Source organism: Anthonomus grandis, chromosome 2, assembly GCF_022605725.1.
Source record: "Anthonomus grandis grandis chromosome 2, icAntGran1.3, whole genome shotgun sequence".
In the NCBI taxonomy this organism is placed as follows: Eukaryota; Metazoa; Arthropoda; class Insecta; order Coleoptera; family Curculionidae; genus Anthonomus; species Anthonomus grandis.
In genome coordinates, this window is record NC_065547.1 from 7900239 (window position 1) to 7920126 (window position 19888).

Genomic DNA, 19888 nt, shown 5'->3' on the forward strand with positions numbered 1-19888 from the left:
AATTGATACCTTCCAATGCCTGGAATTGGTACTATATGCCGGTCACATCAAAAGCCAGAGATTATCGTTAGCTACAGGGGTATAAAATAGTGTAAAGGTACTTAAGGAATTATTCCAGGCACTTAAACTGAATCAAATGTACCAGAATTAGTAATAAGTCCGATTATGTAAATGACTGGACGTACTTACAGGATTATTCCAGGAATCTAAACCGATTTGATTGACCAAAAGTTAGACGCCATCAAATGCCTAGCATTTGTCTATCTTTAACGATTTATGAAATCCTAATCCGTCAACTGATACAGCAAAAAAAATCTGAAACGACCGGACTATAAGCCGGTTACTTCAAAGACTAGAGATTATCGTTGGTGGCAGGGGTATATAATAGTGTTAAAGGTACTTAAGGCACTTAAACTGACTGAAATGTACCAGAATTACTTTAAAATCCATAGGATTAAAAGAAAATAAAGTTCTTAACCCAGTCAGGTTATTTTCAAATGCCTGGAAGATGCTTAAGAGCACTCTGGGGAAGAGCACTAAGGGTTATTCCACCACTAAACCCACTTAAACCATTAATTTGGGACTTTCAAATGCTTGGAAAGGTGTTAAGAATACTTATGGTATTTGAACCGATTTAAGCATTAAATTTGGTACCTTGAAGTGCCTGAAATATCTAACTTTTACAGTTTCCGAAATCAAAATCCGTGAATATATACAGCAGATAAAAATTCTGAAACTACCGAACTATAAACCGGTCAAATCAAAAAACATAAATTTTTGTTAACAGCAAGTATATGTAACAGTGTTAAAGATTCATAAGGGATTATTCCAAGCTCTGAAGCTGAGTCAAATGCTCGAAATAGGATTAGGCAATTACTTTAGAATCCCTAGAATTAAAAAATAGATAGTCCTAAGCCAGATTATATTCAAATGTCAGGGCGCACTTAAAGAATTATTCCAGGCACTTAAACCGACTTGAATCAGAAACTAGACACCTTCAAATGCCTGGAATTTATCTCTCTTTTACGATTTATGAAATCTCAATTTGTCAACTCATACAGCAAAAAAAAATTAAACGACCGGACTATATGTCGGTCACATTAAAGGCAAGAGATTACCGTTCGTGGTAGAGGTATATATTAGTATTAAAGGTACTCAAAGGATTATTCTAGGCACTTAAACTAATTCAAATGTACCAGAATTACTTTAAAATCCATAGGATTAAGAGTCTGAAACCCAGAAAGATTATTTTCAAATGCCGGGAAGAGACTTTCAAATACTCTAGGAATTATTCCAGGTAATTGAACCGACTTGAATCAGTAATATGGGACCTTCAAATGCCTAGAAGAGTGTTAAGGTTACTTAAGAGATTATTTTAAGCACTTTAACCAATTTAAACATTACATTTCATACCTTCAAGTCCCGAATCGTGAACCCATACACAAGATAACAATTCTAAAACGAGCGAAGTATCTACTGGTAAAATCAAAGAAAATAAAGTATGATTACCAGCAAGTATAATTCTAGGAGGGACTATTCCAGACCCTTAAGCTGACTCAAACGCTTAAAAGAAAATTCGGTAATTACTTTAGAATAACTAAAAAATAGGTTCTAAACTAAGTCAGATTATATTTAAATACCTGGAAGTACTTAAAGGGTTATTCCAGGAACCTAAACCGATTTGAACCAGAATTTTGACACCTACAAATTTTACAATTTTCGAAATCTCTATCCGACAACTTATAGACGGGACTATATGCAAGTCACATCAAAGGCAAGAGATTATCGTTAGCGGCAGAGGTATAAAATAGTGTTAACGGTACTTAAGGGATTATTCCAAACATTTTAATTGACTTAAATGTACCAGAATTACTTTAGAATCTATAGGATAAAAAGAAAACAAAGTCCTAAACTGAGTTATATTATTTTGAAATGACTGGAAGAGGCTTAAGATTCATCGAGGGATTATTCCAGGCATCGAACTTTAACCGACCTTAATCAGCAATTTGGGAGCCTCAAATGCCTGGAAGAATATTAATTATTACTTAAGGGATTCTTGAACCGACTAAGATTTAATATCTTCAAGTGCTTGGAATGGAACTTATACAGTCGATACAAATTCTAAAACGAGCGGACTATATGCCGATCAAATCAAAGAAAATAAATTATTGTTACCAACAAGTATTAATAATTACAAGTAATTAATAATACAATAATTTCAGGAGGGACTATTCCAGGTCCTTAAGATGATTTAAATGCTTGGAATATGATTCGGTAAATACAAAAAATAAACACAGTCCTGAACTAAGTCGTAGAAGTATTTAAAGGTTTATTGAAGGCACCTAAACCGACCTAAACTAGGAATTTGACGCCTTCAAATGCCTGGAATCTGTGTATGTTTTACGATGTTCAAAATGCCTTTCCATCAATTCATACAGTAAAAGAAAATCTGGAATGACCGGACTATATACCGGTCACATCAAAGACAAGAGATTATCGTTGGCGGCAGGGGTATATAATAGCGTGAAGAGTAGTTTAGGAATTTCTAGGCACTTAAAACTGACTGAAATATACCAGAATTATTGTAGAATCCATAGGATTAAAAGAAGACAAAGTCCTAAGCTCAGTTAGATTATTTTTAAATGCCTGGAAGAGGCTTAATAGTGCTCTAGGACCAGGCACTTCAACTGACTTAAAGCAGCAATTTCTGACCTTCAAATACCTGGAATGCCTAACTATTACATTTTCCGAAATCCTAATCTGTGAACCTATAAAGCAAATAAAAAACCTGAAACAACTGAAATATATATCCATAAAATCAAAAAAAAAATGTTACTAACACGTAAATATAACAGGGTCCAGGTTACATAAGGGATTATTCCAGGCACTTAAGCTGACTCAAATGCTGGGAATAGGATTCGGAAATTTAGGATCACTAGAATTAAAAAATAAAATATATTCAAATGCCTGGAAGTAATTAGATGATTCCAGGCACCTAAACCGACTTAAACCATGAATTTGACACCTTCAATTGCCTGGAATTTGTCTATCTTTTACGATTTTCGAAGTACCTCTGCGACAACCTATAGAAAAAAAAAGTGAAACGACCGAACTAGATGCCGGTCACATCAAAGATAAGAAATTATCGTTGGAGGCAGGGGTATATAGTAGTGTTAAGGGTACTTAAGGCACTTAAGCTGATCGATATATACCAAAATTACTTTAGAATCCATAGGATTAAAAGAAAACAAAATTCTAAACCTAGTCAGAATATTTTCAAATGCCTGGAAGAGGCGTGAGAGTACTTGAACCGCGACTTAAACCAGCAATTTGGGAACTTTTAGTGCTTTGAAGGGTTTCAAAGGTAAGCACCTTGGATTGTTCCAAATACTTGAATCGATTTAAACATTAAATTTGATACCTTTAAGTGCCTGGAACGCCTACCTTTTACAGTTTCTGCAATTCCAATTCCTGAACCTATTTAGCAGATAAAAATTCTGAAACGACTGACTAGATGCCGGTGAAATCAAAGAACATAAATAATTATTATAAATAAATATAAGGAATTATTCCAGGCCAGTATCTTGATTCAAATGCTTGGAATAGGATTCGGTAATTACTTTAGAATCCCTAGAATTAAAAAATAAACACAGTCGTTAACAAATTCAGATTATATTCAAATACCTGGAAGTACTTAAAGGATTATTCCAGGCATCTAAGCCGACTTGAACTAGGAATTTGACAATTTCAAATGTCTGGAACTATGCCAATTTCTTACGACTTCCTAAACCCCAATCAGACAACCAACAGAGCCCAAAAAAAAATTGAACGACCGTACTATATGCCGCTAGTCACATCAAAGACAAGAGATTGTATTGCGTGTGTCTTTGTGAATAGTGTTAGGGTACTTAGGAGTACCCAGATACGTACAAATGTATCAGAATGACTTTAGAATCCATAGTATTAAAAGGAAACAAAGTCTTAAGACTAGATGCCAGACACATCAAAGGCAAGAGATTATCGTTGGCAACAGGGGTATATAATAGTGTTAAGGGTACTTAAGAAATTATTCCAAACACTTTATTTGACTCAAATGTACCAGAATTACTTTAGAATCCTTAGGATTAAAATAAAACCTATGGAACAAAAAAAAAGTGAAACGACTGGACTAAATGCGGGTCACATCAAAGATAAGAAATTATCGTTGGAGGCAGGGGTATATAGTAGTGTTAAGGGTACTTAAGGCACTTAAACTGATCGATATATACCAAAATTACTTTAGAATCCATAGGATTAAAAGAAAACAAAGTTCTAAACGTAGTCAGAATATTTTCAAATGCCTGGAAGAGGCGTGAGAGTACTTCAACCGCGACTTAAACCAGCAATTTGGGAACTTTAAGTGCCTTGAAGGGTTTCAAAGGTAAGCACCTTTGGATTGGACCAAAGGATTGTTTCAGATACTTGAATCGATTTAAACATTAAATTTGATACCTTCAAGTGCCTGGAACGCCTACCTTTTACAGTTTCTGCAATCCCAATTCCTGAACCTATATAGCAGATAAAAATTCTAAAACGACTAGACTAGATGCCGGTGAAATCAAAGAACATAAATAATTATTATAAATAAATATAAGGGATTATTCCAGGCCATTAAGTTGATTCAAATGCTTGGAATAGGATTCGGTAATTACTTTAGAATCCCTAGAATTAAAAAATAAACACAGTCGTTAACAAATTCAGATTATATTCAAATTATTGGAAGTACTTAAAGGATTATTCCAGGTATCTAAACCGACTTGAACCAGGAATTTGACAATTTCAAATGTCTGGAACTATGCCAATTTCTTACGACTTCCTAAATCCCTATCCGACAACCTTTATGCCGCCAGTCACATCAAAGACAAGAAATTGTGTTGTGTGTGTGATTGTGAATAGTGTTAGGGTACTTAAGAGTACCAAGATGTGTACAAATGTATCAGAATTACTTAAGAATCCATAGTATTAAAAGGAAACAAAGTCTTAAAACCCAGTAAGATTATTTTCAAATGCCTGGGAGAGGCTTAAAAGTACTCTAGGAATTATTCCAGGCACTTTGTAACGTTCAAATGCCTGGAACAGTGTTAAAGTTACTTAACGGATTTATTTAGCCACCTAAACAGCTGGCGAAATCTCGATTCGTGGACCTATACAGCAGGTAAAAATGTTAAAACGACGGGACTATATGCCGGTGAAATCAAAGAAAATAAACTATTATTGCCAACAAGTATATACCTAAACTTAAACTGTATTTAAGACAGTGTTAAAATTACATAAGGGAAGGCCCTTAAGGTGACTCAAATGCTTGCAATAAGATTCTGTAATTACTTTAGAATCCCTAGAATTAAGAAGTAAACATAGTCCTTAATTCAGTCAGATTATATTTAAATGCCTGGAAGTATTAAAAGAATTTTTCCAGGCACCTAAACTGACTTAAACTAGAAATTTGAAATTCCTAGAATTCAAATGTCTAGAATTTGTATATCTTTTACGATTTCCAGAATCCCTCTCCGTCAATTCATACAGTAAAAAAAATCTGAAATGATCGGACTATATGACGGTTGTGTCAAAGACGAAAGATTACCACCATTGACTGCAAGTATATATACAGACAGAACCTTAATACCTTTTTTGCTTTTTTTAACTTTGGCATATTTCTGAAAGAACTTTATAAAGCCTTATACTTTAGAACTACTGCTATTCTCTTCTATATTGAATTCTTCTTGCAGGCTTTGGATGACTTAACGGAACTGAAGAGCTACTGGAATAAAACAGCTGCCAGAGCTTACCTAGAGTCGCGTCAAGATCCTGATGGTGCCTACACGGATGCAGGATTGACCTCTGACGTTCTCTTGGCTCTGATCGATAAAGGGCTTGGATCGGTACGACTCTTAGAATGCGGAAGACACGACGCTGATTATGAAAATAATGGTAAGTCTTTGATGGTTAGGCATTCAGGTGGTACCGAAGAATTTGGTTTTTCAGTTGAAATTGAAGGCCTAACGAAATCTCTCTCCTCGCATGGAAACGATAGTGAAATTAGGAATGTTACTATCACCTACACTTTGTGGATCGGTTCGAATGTTACGGAGAACTGCACTATTTCCATTACAGCTCCAAGGAATACCTCGTTTTATACCATAATGCAGGTAATGTTTGGATTAATAGAATGTGATTCGATTCGACTTATCTTTCTTATTCTTTTCCAGATGGCTATGGATATGGACTCGCACTTCTCATTTGAGGCTTCTGAATGGCCCAATGGCCATTATGTTCATACATTAGCTGGCTACAAAGAAGAACCAATGGGTTATAACTATTGGTTGTTGTATAGGTTGCCTGAACTCCCCGATCCTACCGCTCCTCCAGCCAATCAGCTTGTAGCACCAGTGGGTAAGAAATATATTTTTTTTTTGGCATAAATAGGGCTTAATGTTTTTTTTTATTTGTAGGGGTGGATGACTTATTGATCGAAGAAGGGGATCACTATTTGTTCTGGTATAAGAAGTTGTAAAGCACAAATACGCTATTGGTTGTTGGTTGTTCTGTCTAGTTTGCTTCGTGAACTACGGTTTTCTTTTTCTTTAACATGCTTTAATTGAAAAAGGGAAAATTCTGTGTTACAGTTTGTGATGTTAAAAACATATTGGAGGCGCTTATTTATTGCGAAATATGCTAAAGAAATGATGATTTTTTATTGGAATATACGGTGAGCATGTAAAAAAAACATAATTTTTAACCTATTTATTTAGGCCTGTAGTGATACCTACTACAGGCAAAAGTGTACTTTCGAAATAGCGGAATTGGGAACAGTGGTGACACTGAAAAGTGTGTATTTTAAAGAACATTATACGGTTTTCCGTTTAAAAATTAAAAAAAAAGGCATCTTTTTCTCTTGGTAATTTTTCAAAATAATTATTATTAAAAGAGTTATTGGACTTAACTTCACTTTTTTGTTCTCCGTGTATCTCGCTTAATATCGTTAATTATGAAAAAAAGAAAAAAAAACAAAAAAGATTATTTTTTTTAGTTTTATGCACGATGAGTTTTTTGTCGATTTTTTATTTAAACTTATAGTGGACAAGATGCTTAGGAATAAATTCAAAATTTTCTAAAAAAAATACCAATTCATCATTTAAGTATACTTAAAGGTTATTAAAGGCACTTAAAGGAGTATTCTAGGCACTACTCAGATTACATTCAAAGGCCTGGACGAATCTTAATAGCCATTAAAAGAGTATTCCTGGAACTTAAAGGATTATTATTCCAGGCACTTAGGCCAGCTCAATTGCCTCGAATAAGATTCTGGAATTAATTTACAATGTGTGAAATTAAAAAATATATTTAAAAGGCTCAATAAGCATAAGTGGTTTCTATTATACTGGATACTTCTTCTCTTCCCCTCCAAAAATTTGTATTTTTCAAAAATAATGCGATTTTCTATTTAAAAATTCAAAAATGGGCACTGGAATTTTTTAAATTGAATAATTTTAAAGAAGTTGTCGTAAAAAATCCGTTCCCCCTGTATCTCGTTTAATATGGATTATTTCTCGAAAAAAGCAAACAGACTTTATTTTTTAATTTTCTATAAGAACAGCTTTTTTTTCTTTAAACCTATATAGAGCAAAATTTTTTGAAATAAATTAATAATTTTTCAAAAAAATCAATAACTACTTATTTAAATATACCTAAAGGTATATTACAGGCAGTTAACATTTTTGTTGCTTAAACTTATAGTGGGCAAGATATATATTCATAATTTTCCTAACCAATATTACTTACACATTTAAATATAATTAAAAGGGACATATTAAGGTATGTATTAAAGGACCTTAAATTTTCCAGGCACTACCTAAATTACCCTCAAATGTCTGGAAGAGCACCTAAACAATTATTCTAGGTACTTATACCAACTTAAATGCCTGGAACAAAATTCTGAAATCACCTGAGGATGTCTAGAATTTAAAACGTAGTTCCAAACGCAATAAGATTTTCTTCAAATGCTTGAAAGATACGTACTTAAATCATTATTCCAGGCACTTAAATTGACCCCAAGTACCTGTAATAAAATTCGAAATAACTTTGGGATATGTAGAATTTAAAAAGAAAAACGTTTAACTCAGCCAGAGTCCCTTAAAATACCTGGAAAATACTGAAATGCGAAATGCCTGGAATAATATACATAAATAACTTTATAATGCCTAGAATTAAGAACGAAATTTTCAACACTTCAAATGTCTGAAAAGTATATAGAAAATCAGTTCATGTTCAAAAAATAACGAGCTTAAGCAATTTTAAACAGTAAATAAGTAAATTAAAAAAGTATTTGTATCTCTTTCAAGCAGTACCAATTTCTGTTGTTTTAGGTAAATTTGAATTAATCATACATACAAAATAAATAAATATATAAATATTCTATGAGAAATTTAAAAAACAAATCGTAAAAATAATAAAATTGCAAAATAAAAATAAATAGTAATATAACATTTAAAAAAATATATAAATATTTAAGGCGTGGTCCATTGTGTTCCTCCGCCATTTTGCACATTTTTAACCTAAAACTATGAGTATTTTTTATGTGCTCTCCTTATATACAAGTGTTTTACTACTTTATAGTGATTTTGTTGTTTAAATTAAATATTTAAAAAAAATTGTAAATAGCTTTATCGACTCTTTGGGTTCCCACGTGCTATCGCTTAATTTGTTACATGCGCATTACATGGTTTTTATTAAATAAATATCCCAATCTTGTGTAAAATTATTATATAATTGATATTGCATTACGTAAGGGTGCCAAATATATATATTAGGTAAAAAAGGTGTTTATTACTTTAAAAAAAAAATCTACCTAATTGATTCTCCTTCTGTATAATAAGCACCTTTTAAGGTAATTTGTGTAACGTATGAATAAATCATAATAATAATAATAATAATATTAAATGTTGTGTTGTATAAATTTTGGCGGACAATATTTATAAAGTATTAATGATTAAATCCAAATTAAGAATAATAATAATATATATTTCGTATATAATAATAATAATAATGTAGCATTGAAAGAGACAATTGTTAAACGTGGGGCAAGAATTAGGGAATTATTTTTTCAAATGTAACAATGATAGCTGCGACTTTATCTTTTGCTTCTGGATGATCTTGATATTGACTATTTATTAGTTATATGTGCGGTATAATAAATATTAAGGCTATTTGTATTATGGGTGCTTTATTTTACTTCTCCTTTAATCCTGTCACAACTTACTTAAAAAATGTGTTTTTTTATGAAATTTCTAAGTTACTGTAGACTTTTAGGAAATTTTTCGTAATTCGTTTTTCGAAAAACATTTATGGTGTCACCTGTTTGAATTTTTATTGAATTAAATTAGTCTTACGAAAAACACCAATACAAAGATAATTACACTATAATACTATACGTAAAGAGTAAAGAAGATACAACAAATAAATTTGGTTATATAGTAACATTCCTATCAATTTACCTATCACAGTTACAATTGCAGACTAATAATTTTAAGTAGACACCGATATTAAAATAATTAATAGCTTAAAATATGTAAGTTTATCTGGCAATTTACAAGTTACACTAAGATATTATTAAAGTTCACTCACGTTCTGTGCACATTCAATATACCCTGAATAATAATGAGACTTAGGTGACCATGTTATTGGTGCATATTTTAGGTGAGGTCTATTTATAACAGTGCTTAGATGTTTGAAATTTTTATAATTACGAATAATAAAACTCGATTTTTTATATGCCTTATTGACTACAAATTCATAATGAGATGAAATTTAAAATTGCTCTTTATGTATATATCTAGATATTTTACTTCTTTTTTCTCTAAAACTAAGTTGCTGATAGAGTAGTCAACGTTTATAGGGTTGAGATATTTGATGTAGGTTACTGTAACACAATTACCAGTATTAAGACGATAAAGAGTAAAGAAACATTGCTTCTCTGAGAAACTCCAGAGGTTCCAATGTATGGTTTTGATAATGGATATACTTGATAATGGATTTACCAATTTTAACTTAATGTGTACGGTCTGTAAGGTATGAGACAAAAACATACATGTCTTTTTGGAAAAACTTATCTTTGCCAGAAGTCATGGTCTACAAGAAACGAATGCTTTGGCACAGTCTGTATAATATACATATTACGTCAAGTTGTGTTTCATTTTTTATGAAATCAAAAGCTTGTGCGGTAAAAATTCAAATTCATTCCTAAATTAGCAGTCGTACGAGACGGTCGTGTTTTTCGTTCGTTGGCTCTGCTAGTATTGAATATTTGTTTTGTTGTGATTATAAATTTTCAGTTACCCGCGTGTTAGTTCTCCGCTTAACGTATGTGTCCGAATATATATTCTAGTCCTGTTTTACTGTTTATATTCCAATCGTACAAACTGTTCCTGTTTAGATAAACCTTGTATAGCTACACCATTGACTTTTTGTTTTTCTCCGCACTCTATTGAACTTTTAGTATTAAACATTATTTGCTGTGCATGTGATTCTCAGTTAATAAACAGTTCCCATATATCAACATCCGTCTACCTTATAATGGCTGAGTTTAGATGCGATTCCTGCCAAAAAACTGTTTTAGAAAAGGACAAATATAAACTTCGTTGCAGTGGGGAATGCCGTCGAAATTTTCGTATGACCTGCACTGGATTGGATAAGGCAACGACAAAGGTGATACAACAACAAAAATACCATAATATTAGATTTTTCTGCAACTCACCAACTTTAAAATATCTTCATGACAAAGTTTCGCAACTCCAAAACTCTAAGATATCCCTAGAAAATGCCAATGCTCTGGGAACCTGTCTAAAGAAGAATAATGACCTTCTTCCAATGATTTCAGAAATTTATAACATGTTAAGTTTCCATGACACAAAATGGAAACATCGCCTCGTATCCACTGTTTCTGAAAATGGACAAGAATCTCTGCTCCATTCAATTAGAGATATGAAAGAGGAAATATTTAATCTGTCATCTATTCTTATGGACAATCATGATGATACTGTTAAGATCCAGGTCCATGACTCATCCAAACTAGAGTTAATACAGGAAATTGAAAGCTTGCGGAAAAATGTAAACCAATTGACGCGCACCTTAGATCATTTGGCTAAAGAAAAATCTAAAGTAAAAATTAGCCAACCTGTTGCTAAAAAAACGATTGCTTGCCAGACTGATCAGACAGAAAACCGAGGCTCAGAGGTTCTCACAACACCTAATATCAACTCGTTGAATAAAGATGAATGGCATTATGTAGTTGTGTCAAATATCCTACCTCAGTTCACCGGAAATCAGCTTGCGCACTTTGTCAAGGAAAAACTGGGAACCACGGACTTTATCAGATGCTTCCCAATGCTAAAAAACAAAGAAAATGCACATTCCGACTTAAAAATTGGTGTGCAAAATATCAATTACTTAAAGCGGTTGAAGGATATTGGCATGTGGCCTCCAGGCACTTTCATCTCCAGTTCATGTTTATCATCCTTAAAAACACCAGCAAAGGTAATTAATACATCTTCAGGCTTACCGCCATTAGTGAGACTGTCAAGAGACTCGGATGCGGCAGATGGTCGTTATTTACTGGCTAGGCTAAGGGATCCCTCAATTTTAAAACCCCTCAGGCTATTTCTTTCATATCTGCATGATCAGCCCTCCAGTGTATGTTTCGAAGAACACACCAATACCAGCATCCGATTGGCACTTGCCTCAGAGGGACTTCCTGGTTACGTGGACGCCTTGCGGAAGCTCTACTTTCGTTACCATGACGCCTATGGTATTGGTCCAGCTGAAGTAGAAGCAGATCTATCAGCCTTTGTATCCTTTTTCTCATCAGAGAAATTGCTACACCTCCAAAGGATTAGAGAAAGCCAGAGCAATTACTATTCTAGTGGGTCTCCCACTTAGAATAAAAAATTTTAGGTAGTTTGACGCAAGAAGAGGATCAAGCACCCTCTAAAGTACTGGACAATGGCAAGCTTAGTATTTTCTCTCTATATATTCAGTCTCTAAGACACAAAACTGACGATCTATTTCTTTTGTTAGAAGAGCTTCATTTTCCTGATATCGTTGCCATATCTGAACATTGGTTAAATATCGATGAGCCGTTTTTATTAACAATTACTCTACAGTGGCCAGATTTAATAGAACAAATATATCTCATGGAGGTACTTTGATAATGTCTAAAAGCAACGACTTTTCAGTAGTAACCAAGTTCGATATATTAATAACTAAAAAGTATAGTAATAAATATGATCTTCATGTAATTTGTATATATAAAACACCTGACGCGGATGTAAATATATTCTTCAAAAATTACTAAGCTTGCTTGAGTCTCTGCCTTTAGACAGCAAAATCTTTTTATGTGGCGACCTAAATATTGATTTTTCCAATGGATGTGCAGCTCAAGAATCTCTCCAGTTCATTTTCGATTCTTTTGGCTTAATCATGCACATTAAATCACCAACCAGAATAACTAAAATCAGCTCGAGTACATTAGACTATGTCGTATCTTCGTTTGATCCGGATTTCGTTGACTGTACAGTCCTAAACTCATGCTTTTCAGATCATGAAGCAGTGTTAACAAAGTTTTCCATAATATCAAAAACTAAAAATGTTCCCCGCAAATTAGGCCGTATTTTCTCAGATCGAAATTTTCTAAATTTTAAGCACCTATGTCTAACAACTGACTGGAATGTCCACTCTTCTGATGTTGATTCAGAATTCTCTAGATTTATAAAAACGCTATCCGAATCTGTCTCACAAATCCTTTCCTTTAAGGCCTCTCAAACTCAAAAACATAAACCTTGGTCTACCCAAGGCTTACGTAGATCTGCTAAGAACATGCGTTCATTATTCAATCTTGGAAAATTCTCGGACAGCGCTTTCTTTCATGATTATGTAAGACTATATAAAAAAGTTTATCAAAGGACTCTAAAAACGGCAAAAGACATTTACTATAACAGGAGACTGGCAAAGTCTGGTAATGTCGCTAAAGAATCATGGTCGATTATTAATAATCTGAGAAATAAACCCTCTAAGTCCAATACTATCTCTACCTCTCCTAAGAACCTCAACAATTATTTTGTAAATGTAGCGAAGAATCTAATGAGTACCATAGCTCCTACCCACGATCCACTTTCTTATCTTTCTAGTGCAGATGAGAATTTACACAGTTTTTTCTTTACGCCAATAGTTTTACCTGAGCTTCGCAGTACGATTAGGGAAATCAAAAATAAGAGCTCTTCTGGAACCGATGGACTCACGTTGAACATGTTTCTAAACCTGCCAAAGTGTAATAGGTAGTAATTTAGAATTATTATTAGGAATATTTTTCCTAATTTCCTAAAAAAAACATTTTTTTATAATAAAGTAAATATAATTAACATAATAAAGTAAATCGAATTAAAATTAAAAAAACACCATTCTTGGAAGCTAAAAAATTAATTTTATTAATTAGAAAAAAATCTTAACACCTTGTACAATTTCTTTCTTATAAACGCCAATTTTACGAAACTATACAGTCTATCTAACAAATTACGTAACAATAGAAAGCGGTTTATAAGAGCCGGTATGGGACACAGTCACTAGTGGGAAAAATGCAGGTTTTCTGCACCACTTTACACTTAAACGTATGAACACGGAGATCAAGGTTTTGCTTACGTAATTAACCCATAAATGGTCGTTATTATGGTCATTATGGTGTAATAGTAAAGATTATAGGAAAGAGGAAGAGAACTTATAAGTAAATTTCATCCGCGTGTTAATTGGTGCACTATGTATAATTATAGGAAATTGATCAAGAAATTGAGCCAATAAGGGTTTAAGTTTTCAGGAATTTCTTTAAATAAACTATACATATATAAACTAAAATATACTATATATAGCTAAAAATTTAAAAAAAACAAATAACATCAAAAACAAATAAAAAACATTATAATATAAATAATATTTGGGCAACAAATACAATTAACCAGTGATGTAGACCATCTATTTATTACTTAAAACAACAGACAAGAATGAAGGTTTTTGGTTGAAGTTTTAAAAAAGCAGTCTTATAGATGACTTCTTAAAAATTTCCGCTAAATTCTATAAATATATTTTCTGCTAATTACCATCAAATCAATATTAACTAAGGATTTCTAAGGAATCACTAACGAAAAATGGGGAATTGATTGTTGTCAAGAGTGTTAATTAGCTGTAAAAACTAATTTTTCTGTAAAGTTGAATTTTCTATTGATTGTCGTTAAACTAATATATTAATTTCCAGGTAAATTGGAATATTTTATTGACTGTTGACTATTTATAGAGTCGAATTTTTCATTGATTATCGTTAAATCAATACATTAATTTCCAGATTAATTGGAATATTTTATTGATTATCATAAAGCCTTTAAAAAAATAATCTTGTAGAGAGTTGATTTTTCAAGGAATTTTAATTTTATATTTATTGATCAGAAATTTGGATCAATATTCCAAAATTAGAATCATATAAAAATATTTTAAAAGGAATTTCTTATTTAAACTACTGATAATTTTTATGATTCTGATGATTTTTAACTTCTGATAACACCCGGTATAAAAAATTACTCAAAAACTTAAGTATATCCATCTTATAGCAAATTTAATTCTCTTTCAGATGGTATATCTAAATTTTATGTGGTGGTAAGAATAACGGAGATATTCTTGTTAATATAAAAAAAAACAAAGAAATTTGATAAAATCAAAAAATGTTAAATACCAGAAGAACTAACAACTTTTCAAAAAAATGTTATACGACTTTTTTGTTGCAAATGACTTGTTTAATCACCTCTTAAAGTTTGACGGTTTTTATAGTAGACACCTTGTATATTTTTTAAAATCTTCATTCGATATTCAAGTTGGCACAAAACAGACAAAAATTATTAAATTTTAATACCCTAAAATACAAATAATACAAGGCACATCTAACAGAAATGTTTCTTAATATTCAATCTTAAATTTACGATTTTAATCATAATTCTCCTGGTCTATCGTTCCAAGTAACATTGCAGTTGTGCATACCGTCTATATACGTAATTTGAAAGTTTCTTCAGTAAAAAGAAATGATAACACCGACGTCTAGGTGCACCACCGCATGCATACCTTCTATAGGTTGCAATGCTAGCATTAATTATTGCTCAAAATAATTGCGATATCTCTTAAACCGACGATGAAATTTGCGAAATTTTCAAATTAATTTGCGGCGAATCGTCGGACGAGGTACCATGTTCGATTTCCTCATATTTTTCTTCGTATTATTTGCAGTAGGCCCTAATGTGTTTAGTGCGAACCTGAATAAGACGTTTCACGAAGTTCCATCTGAGACAAAAGTGTTTTTTGGGCTGTTTGATCAATTTAAATGGTTCAAGTTCTTACCGGTAGTGTCTGATAATGAAAAGTGTAAATCTGATTTGGAAGTTTATCTGGGAAGCTTGGAAAATGGGACTTCTTGGGCTGCAAAGAGTAAGTATCTGCTGGAAAGGAATAGATTAATATAAATCTTTTTTAAGTATATTTAATATACCAATTCAGAAATCCCCACGCTTCTATTCACGCTAATACTAAATATTAATATACTAATAGTTATTGGTCTAAGTTGTTTTGAAAAGATGTGAAATATGGATGATTATTAGAGAAAAGGACTAAAAACACGTCTTTAGGTTGAATGCAAAAAGCAACTGCCCGGGATCAAAAAAGACAATATACTTACGCTATAGTATACAATATTTATTCTTATTTGTACATTGACCGATATTCTGTTAGATGTAAATGAACATTGAATTTTTCTAAAAATTAGGTTTTTATCGTGGTTTTATATACCACACTTTATGATCTAAAATAATTTCAGAATCGCGACGTTATAATGTCTATAAAAACGTTAGCAACATTGTTTTTTTAAATAGAATGCCCTGTGTATCACTTTTTTAATAAGTTTTTTTTTTAATTAAGGCCTTGTATATATAGCCGTTTTCGAGAAAAAATTATTTGTTATTTTTCTCTTAGTAACTTAGGTGAAATATCATCGATCAAATATCATAGATTTAAAAACACTTAACGACGAACAGTATTTAAAAATAGGGCACGTTAGTGTTCTTTGTGTTTTATTTACATTTTTGCTTTTTTACTGATATCCTTCTTAATCCGCTATAATAAATATTAATATGCTTTTTATAAACACGACTAAGATGATCAGCCGTCTATCGTATGTGTTGACTCCGCTACGACACGAGTAATGAAGGGATCATCTTTACCCGGTATTTCAAGCGGTTATTACGTAAAATACTTTTACACTCTATTAAAGAGAAGCTATGAAAGATTTGATCTGTATTTCTGATATGTTCCAAGTTTTTTTTCTTATTTTTAGGGTCACTTAAGTAAAATTTAAAAATTGAATCCTACCAGTAAATTTTGAAATTCTTCCAGGCTTTTAAAATCCTAAAAATTATTTTTATACATTTTTTTTCTAATAACTTTCAAGTATGTATCTATTTTTCACACAAACATTTTTTTTAGTAAAAAATATAGTATTTTTCTTCTTCAACGTTCAAGGGAGTAGAAAGTTTTCTCTGTTATTATACAGTGCTTTCAATTCAAAACAAACCACTAAGAAAAAAAAACACTGAATTTAGATATACAGAAGGACGTCCTTTTGATGTTGTTCACTCTGAACATTTTCAGTGTTGCCAACAAAAAATATATTAAATAACGGTAATGTAGTTGACGACGCTGATATTATTATGAAGTCTGTCTATGTTTATGATAGAATAATATATAGACTTGTTTATTTTTGCTATATAAATTCTTGCTAATTACAAGCCCTCATAAAATCATCTATATTTTGATTTTTATAGACGGTTGAACCTATTAATATGGAAACACTGTACATAGAAGAAAAGTAAAATTCGTAATAGTAAAAATAGAAAAAAAAAGTACTGAACTTTTTAACTGAATTAGTTAAGTAAATACAAGCCAAAATTTCAATAAGATTCAAGTTTAAGTTTAGATTTATAAGATTCAAGATTATCAGAATAATAAAACAAATATTTTAAAGTGCATGCATCTATCCCAAGTTAATTGAAACTTTGTCTCATTTTGGGTTAGTATTACTTTCTTTCATAAATCTTAACGAAATTCTTAAGTAAGAAGTGCAAGAAAAATCACAGATCTAACGCAACAACAATCTTGAATTCTTAACTAAATGTAACTTTCTATTTTGTATTTTTGTGAACATAACCTCTCAAAAAATCGGGCTGGCAATTGCCTTGCAGCAGAGCCATCAAGTCAACAAGACAAGACAAGACATAACCTCTCAAAAACTTTAATTGTTTTGTTTCCCTACAATTGGCACAACTGAAATTTGTCAGAGTGACCAACATCGAAAGGACACAATCACACAAAATGACGGCCCCCTAGTAGTGGTCATTTACTTTTCGTTGAATTGGCAGTCCAGGTATATTTATTAAGTTCGTGATGTGTGGTAACAAAAGACATTTTATCAGCTTAAACTTTGGTCGGCCAAGTGGTTGCCTCATAGCATCACACATTATTTTAAATGGCATTTCCATCTTACTTCCCCAAAAAAATAGATGCAAGTTAATCCAATTTACCGGTAAAAATGCATGGTTATAAACATGAATAAACTTCATAGTGTTCATAAACTTAACAGTTTCCAGGGATGTGGATCTGCAGGCGTGGTGCAATTGGCCTGCATACTCGCCAAACTTAACTCCTCTAGATTTTTTTCCTTTAGAAGTATAAGAAGTAAGATATAACACCTTTTTACACCCTTACTGTATATACGTTTATAAACTTGCTTTTTTTTGGGTGGTAGATTTTATGCTTTTTAAAATCATGTATCACACTATAGGAGTGCCATTTGACAATATATATATATATATATATATATATATATATATATATATATGTATATATATATATATATATATATATATTTATAACTATATAATTACAACATACATGTCAGTAGGGGAGAGGTAGGAACACAGACGCAAAACTTTTAATATTAATAACTTTTTTATTTTATTAAACGCTATTTTAAGCTCATATTTTATCTCTACATTTGGCATATAAATAGGAACTAGAAAACGATATTGTTTTTTGACGAAAACTAAAGGTAACATCTCAAAAAAATTAAAACTAAAAAATATCAGATGTCTCACGGTACCTATCCATGTTGGAACACTAAGACGCAACACTTATTATTATTATTTTAGGTTAAGACTGTCAACGTTTATCTCAAATTTCAAAAGCGACTTCTGGCGCTTGGTTAACCCTTGCGTTAAAGGAGCCGGCAAAATCATTTTAATATCTTTTTTTAATACATGTGAGATATCTGGTACCATTGGAAATAAGAACCTGTTTCCACATTTAATGCTTTTCCTTAAAAACGATATTTCAAAAACATTTTCTTTTATTTGAGATGGGACTTTGCCAACATAGTATGTTTTTTGCTTAGAGTTAAATTCAACAAGCACATATTCCCCGATATTAGAACAGCGATTAAGATATTCGAAACTTGGGATCTTCACTAATATAATCTTCTCCTCCGCTAGAATCCTGTAGTTCCATTTCATTTTCATCTTGTTCGTCAGAATCACTATCTAATACGCGCTTTTTTACTTTTTTTTCTTTTGGTGTTTTTTCTCTAGATTTAATAAGTTCCATTATCTCCGGGGTATCGGTAGCAATCATCGTCTTTCCTTTGCGTTTTTTGTTGCTCTCGCCTGATTTTCTTGGCGAAGCTTTAGGATAAGCTTTGAAAACACTTGGGCTAACAAAAATTTTCGTGGCGGTATCACTGTTATTTGGACCTGCATTTTCTACAACTGGAGGTTCATCTGTATTTTCAGGAGTAGCTTCATCTGCAATAAACGGCCTATCTGTCACAGAACTCGACAAAAAATCTTCTTTCGTAAAAATATGCCGATCGAATGGAAATATTCTGGTTTGCCGAAAAGCACTTGTGATGTTAATGGGCGTCATTGCTCGTGGATATGCCCACACACGCAGCTACGTTATAAATTGTAAATGTCTGACCGGGATGGTTCATCACCCATACATCTACTGCCGCATTATAGATAGTTTGAAATGGTTTTAGTAAGCCTACGTCCAATGGCTGTAACTTATTAGTGCAGTGTGGTAGTATAGTTAGGATCGTGACACCATTGTTTTTACACAAATCGATAAATGACTTTGGTGATTATCCATTAACAACAAAGAAGGGTTTTCCTTGGTGTTACCAGTGTCCTTAATGAAATGTTTAACAACATGTGCAAAGCACTCCCTATTCATCCAACCTGTTTTCGAAGCCAGACCTAAAGTTCCGTTGGGCGCCCCATTTATCATAAAGTCTTTAAAGTGCACTCTCGGGAATACCATAGCAGGAGGAATAGCTGCTCCCGATGCTCGAACAATGCAACAGGTTGTAACGAGCATTCCACGTTCACTTGTGGTCTTACTAACCTGTCGTATACCCCTTTGTGCAAACACTTTTTGGGACTTTTGAACGGTAACGGTTTCTGTCTCATATAAATTATAGATACGACTACCATCTCCAAACACCGAGAAACGCGTTAAAAATGTCAACGTTAAATCTATTGAAACTGGTTGCCCTTGAAAGACTACAACCTTCTGGGGTCCGAAGAGACAAGTCGGAATGATGCTTCTGAAATCCTTTTATCCAGGCAAGTGAAGCACTTTTTGATGCATGCCCTTTTGCTGGAACGACTATATTATTATACACTGCAGCTTCATATGACAATCTTCGGGTATCGTCTCTTGACAG

The 19888-nt window shown here is 32.4% G+C and overlaps 2 protein-coding genes across 5 annotated transcripts in view; both read left to right on the plus strand.

Moving 5' to 3' along the window:
* The window catches only part of LOC126748836 (uncharacterized protein CG3556), a 28987-nt gene extending 19738 nt beyond the window's left edge, over nucleotides 1-9249 (plus strand). For 2 of the 4 annotated variants that reach the window (XM_050458357.1, XM_050458350.1), the window contains exons 8-11: nucleotides 5766-5967; nucleotides 6022-6185; nucleotides 6246-6429; nucleotides 6489-9249. In XM_050458357.1, coding sequence (XP_050314314.1) covers nucleotides 5766-5967; nucleotides 6022-6185; nucleotides 6246-6429; nucleotides 6489-6550 — 612 coding nt within the window. In that variant the 3' untranslated portion in view covers nucleotides 6551-9249. Of the gene's footprint in view, nucleotides 1-5765; nucleotides 6186-6245; nucleotides 6430-6488 lie in introns of all 4 variants that reach the window. The other 2 variants (XM_050458332.1, XM_050458342.1) reach the window with 1 other exon arrangement.
* A 5883-nt stretch (nucleotides 9250-15132) lies between these two features.
* The window catches only part of LOC126748829 (nose resistant to fluoxetine protein 6-like), a 38453-nt gene continuing 33697 nt past the window's right edge, over nucleotides 15133-19888 (plus strand). Inside the window, exon 1 of the mRNA XM_050458319.1 lies at nucleotides 15133-15546. Within this exon, the coding sequence (XP_050314276.1) occupies nucleotides 15309-15546 (238 nt within the window). The 5' untranslated portion in view covers nucleotides 15133-15308. The remainder of the gene's footprint in view (nucleotides 15547-19888) is intronic.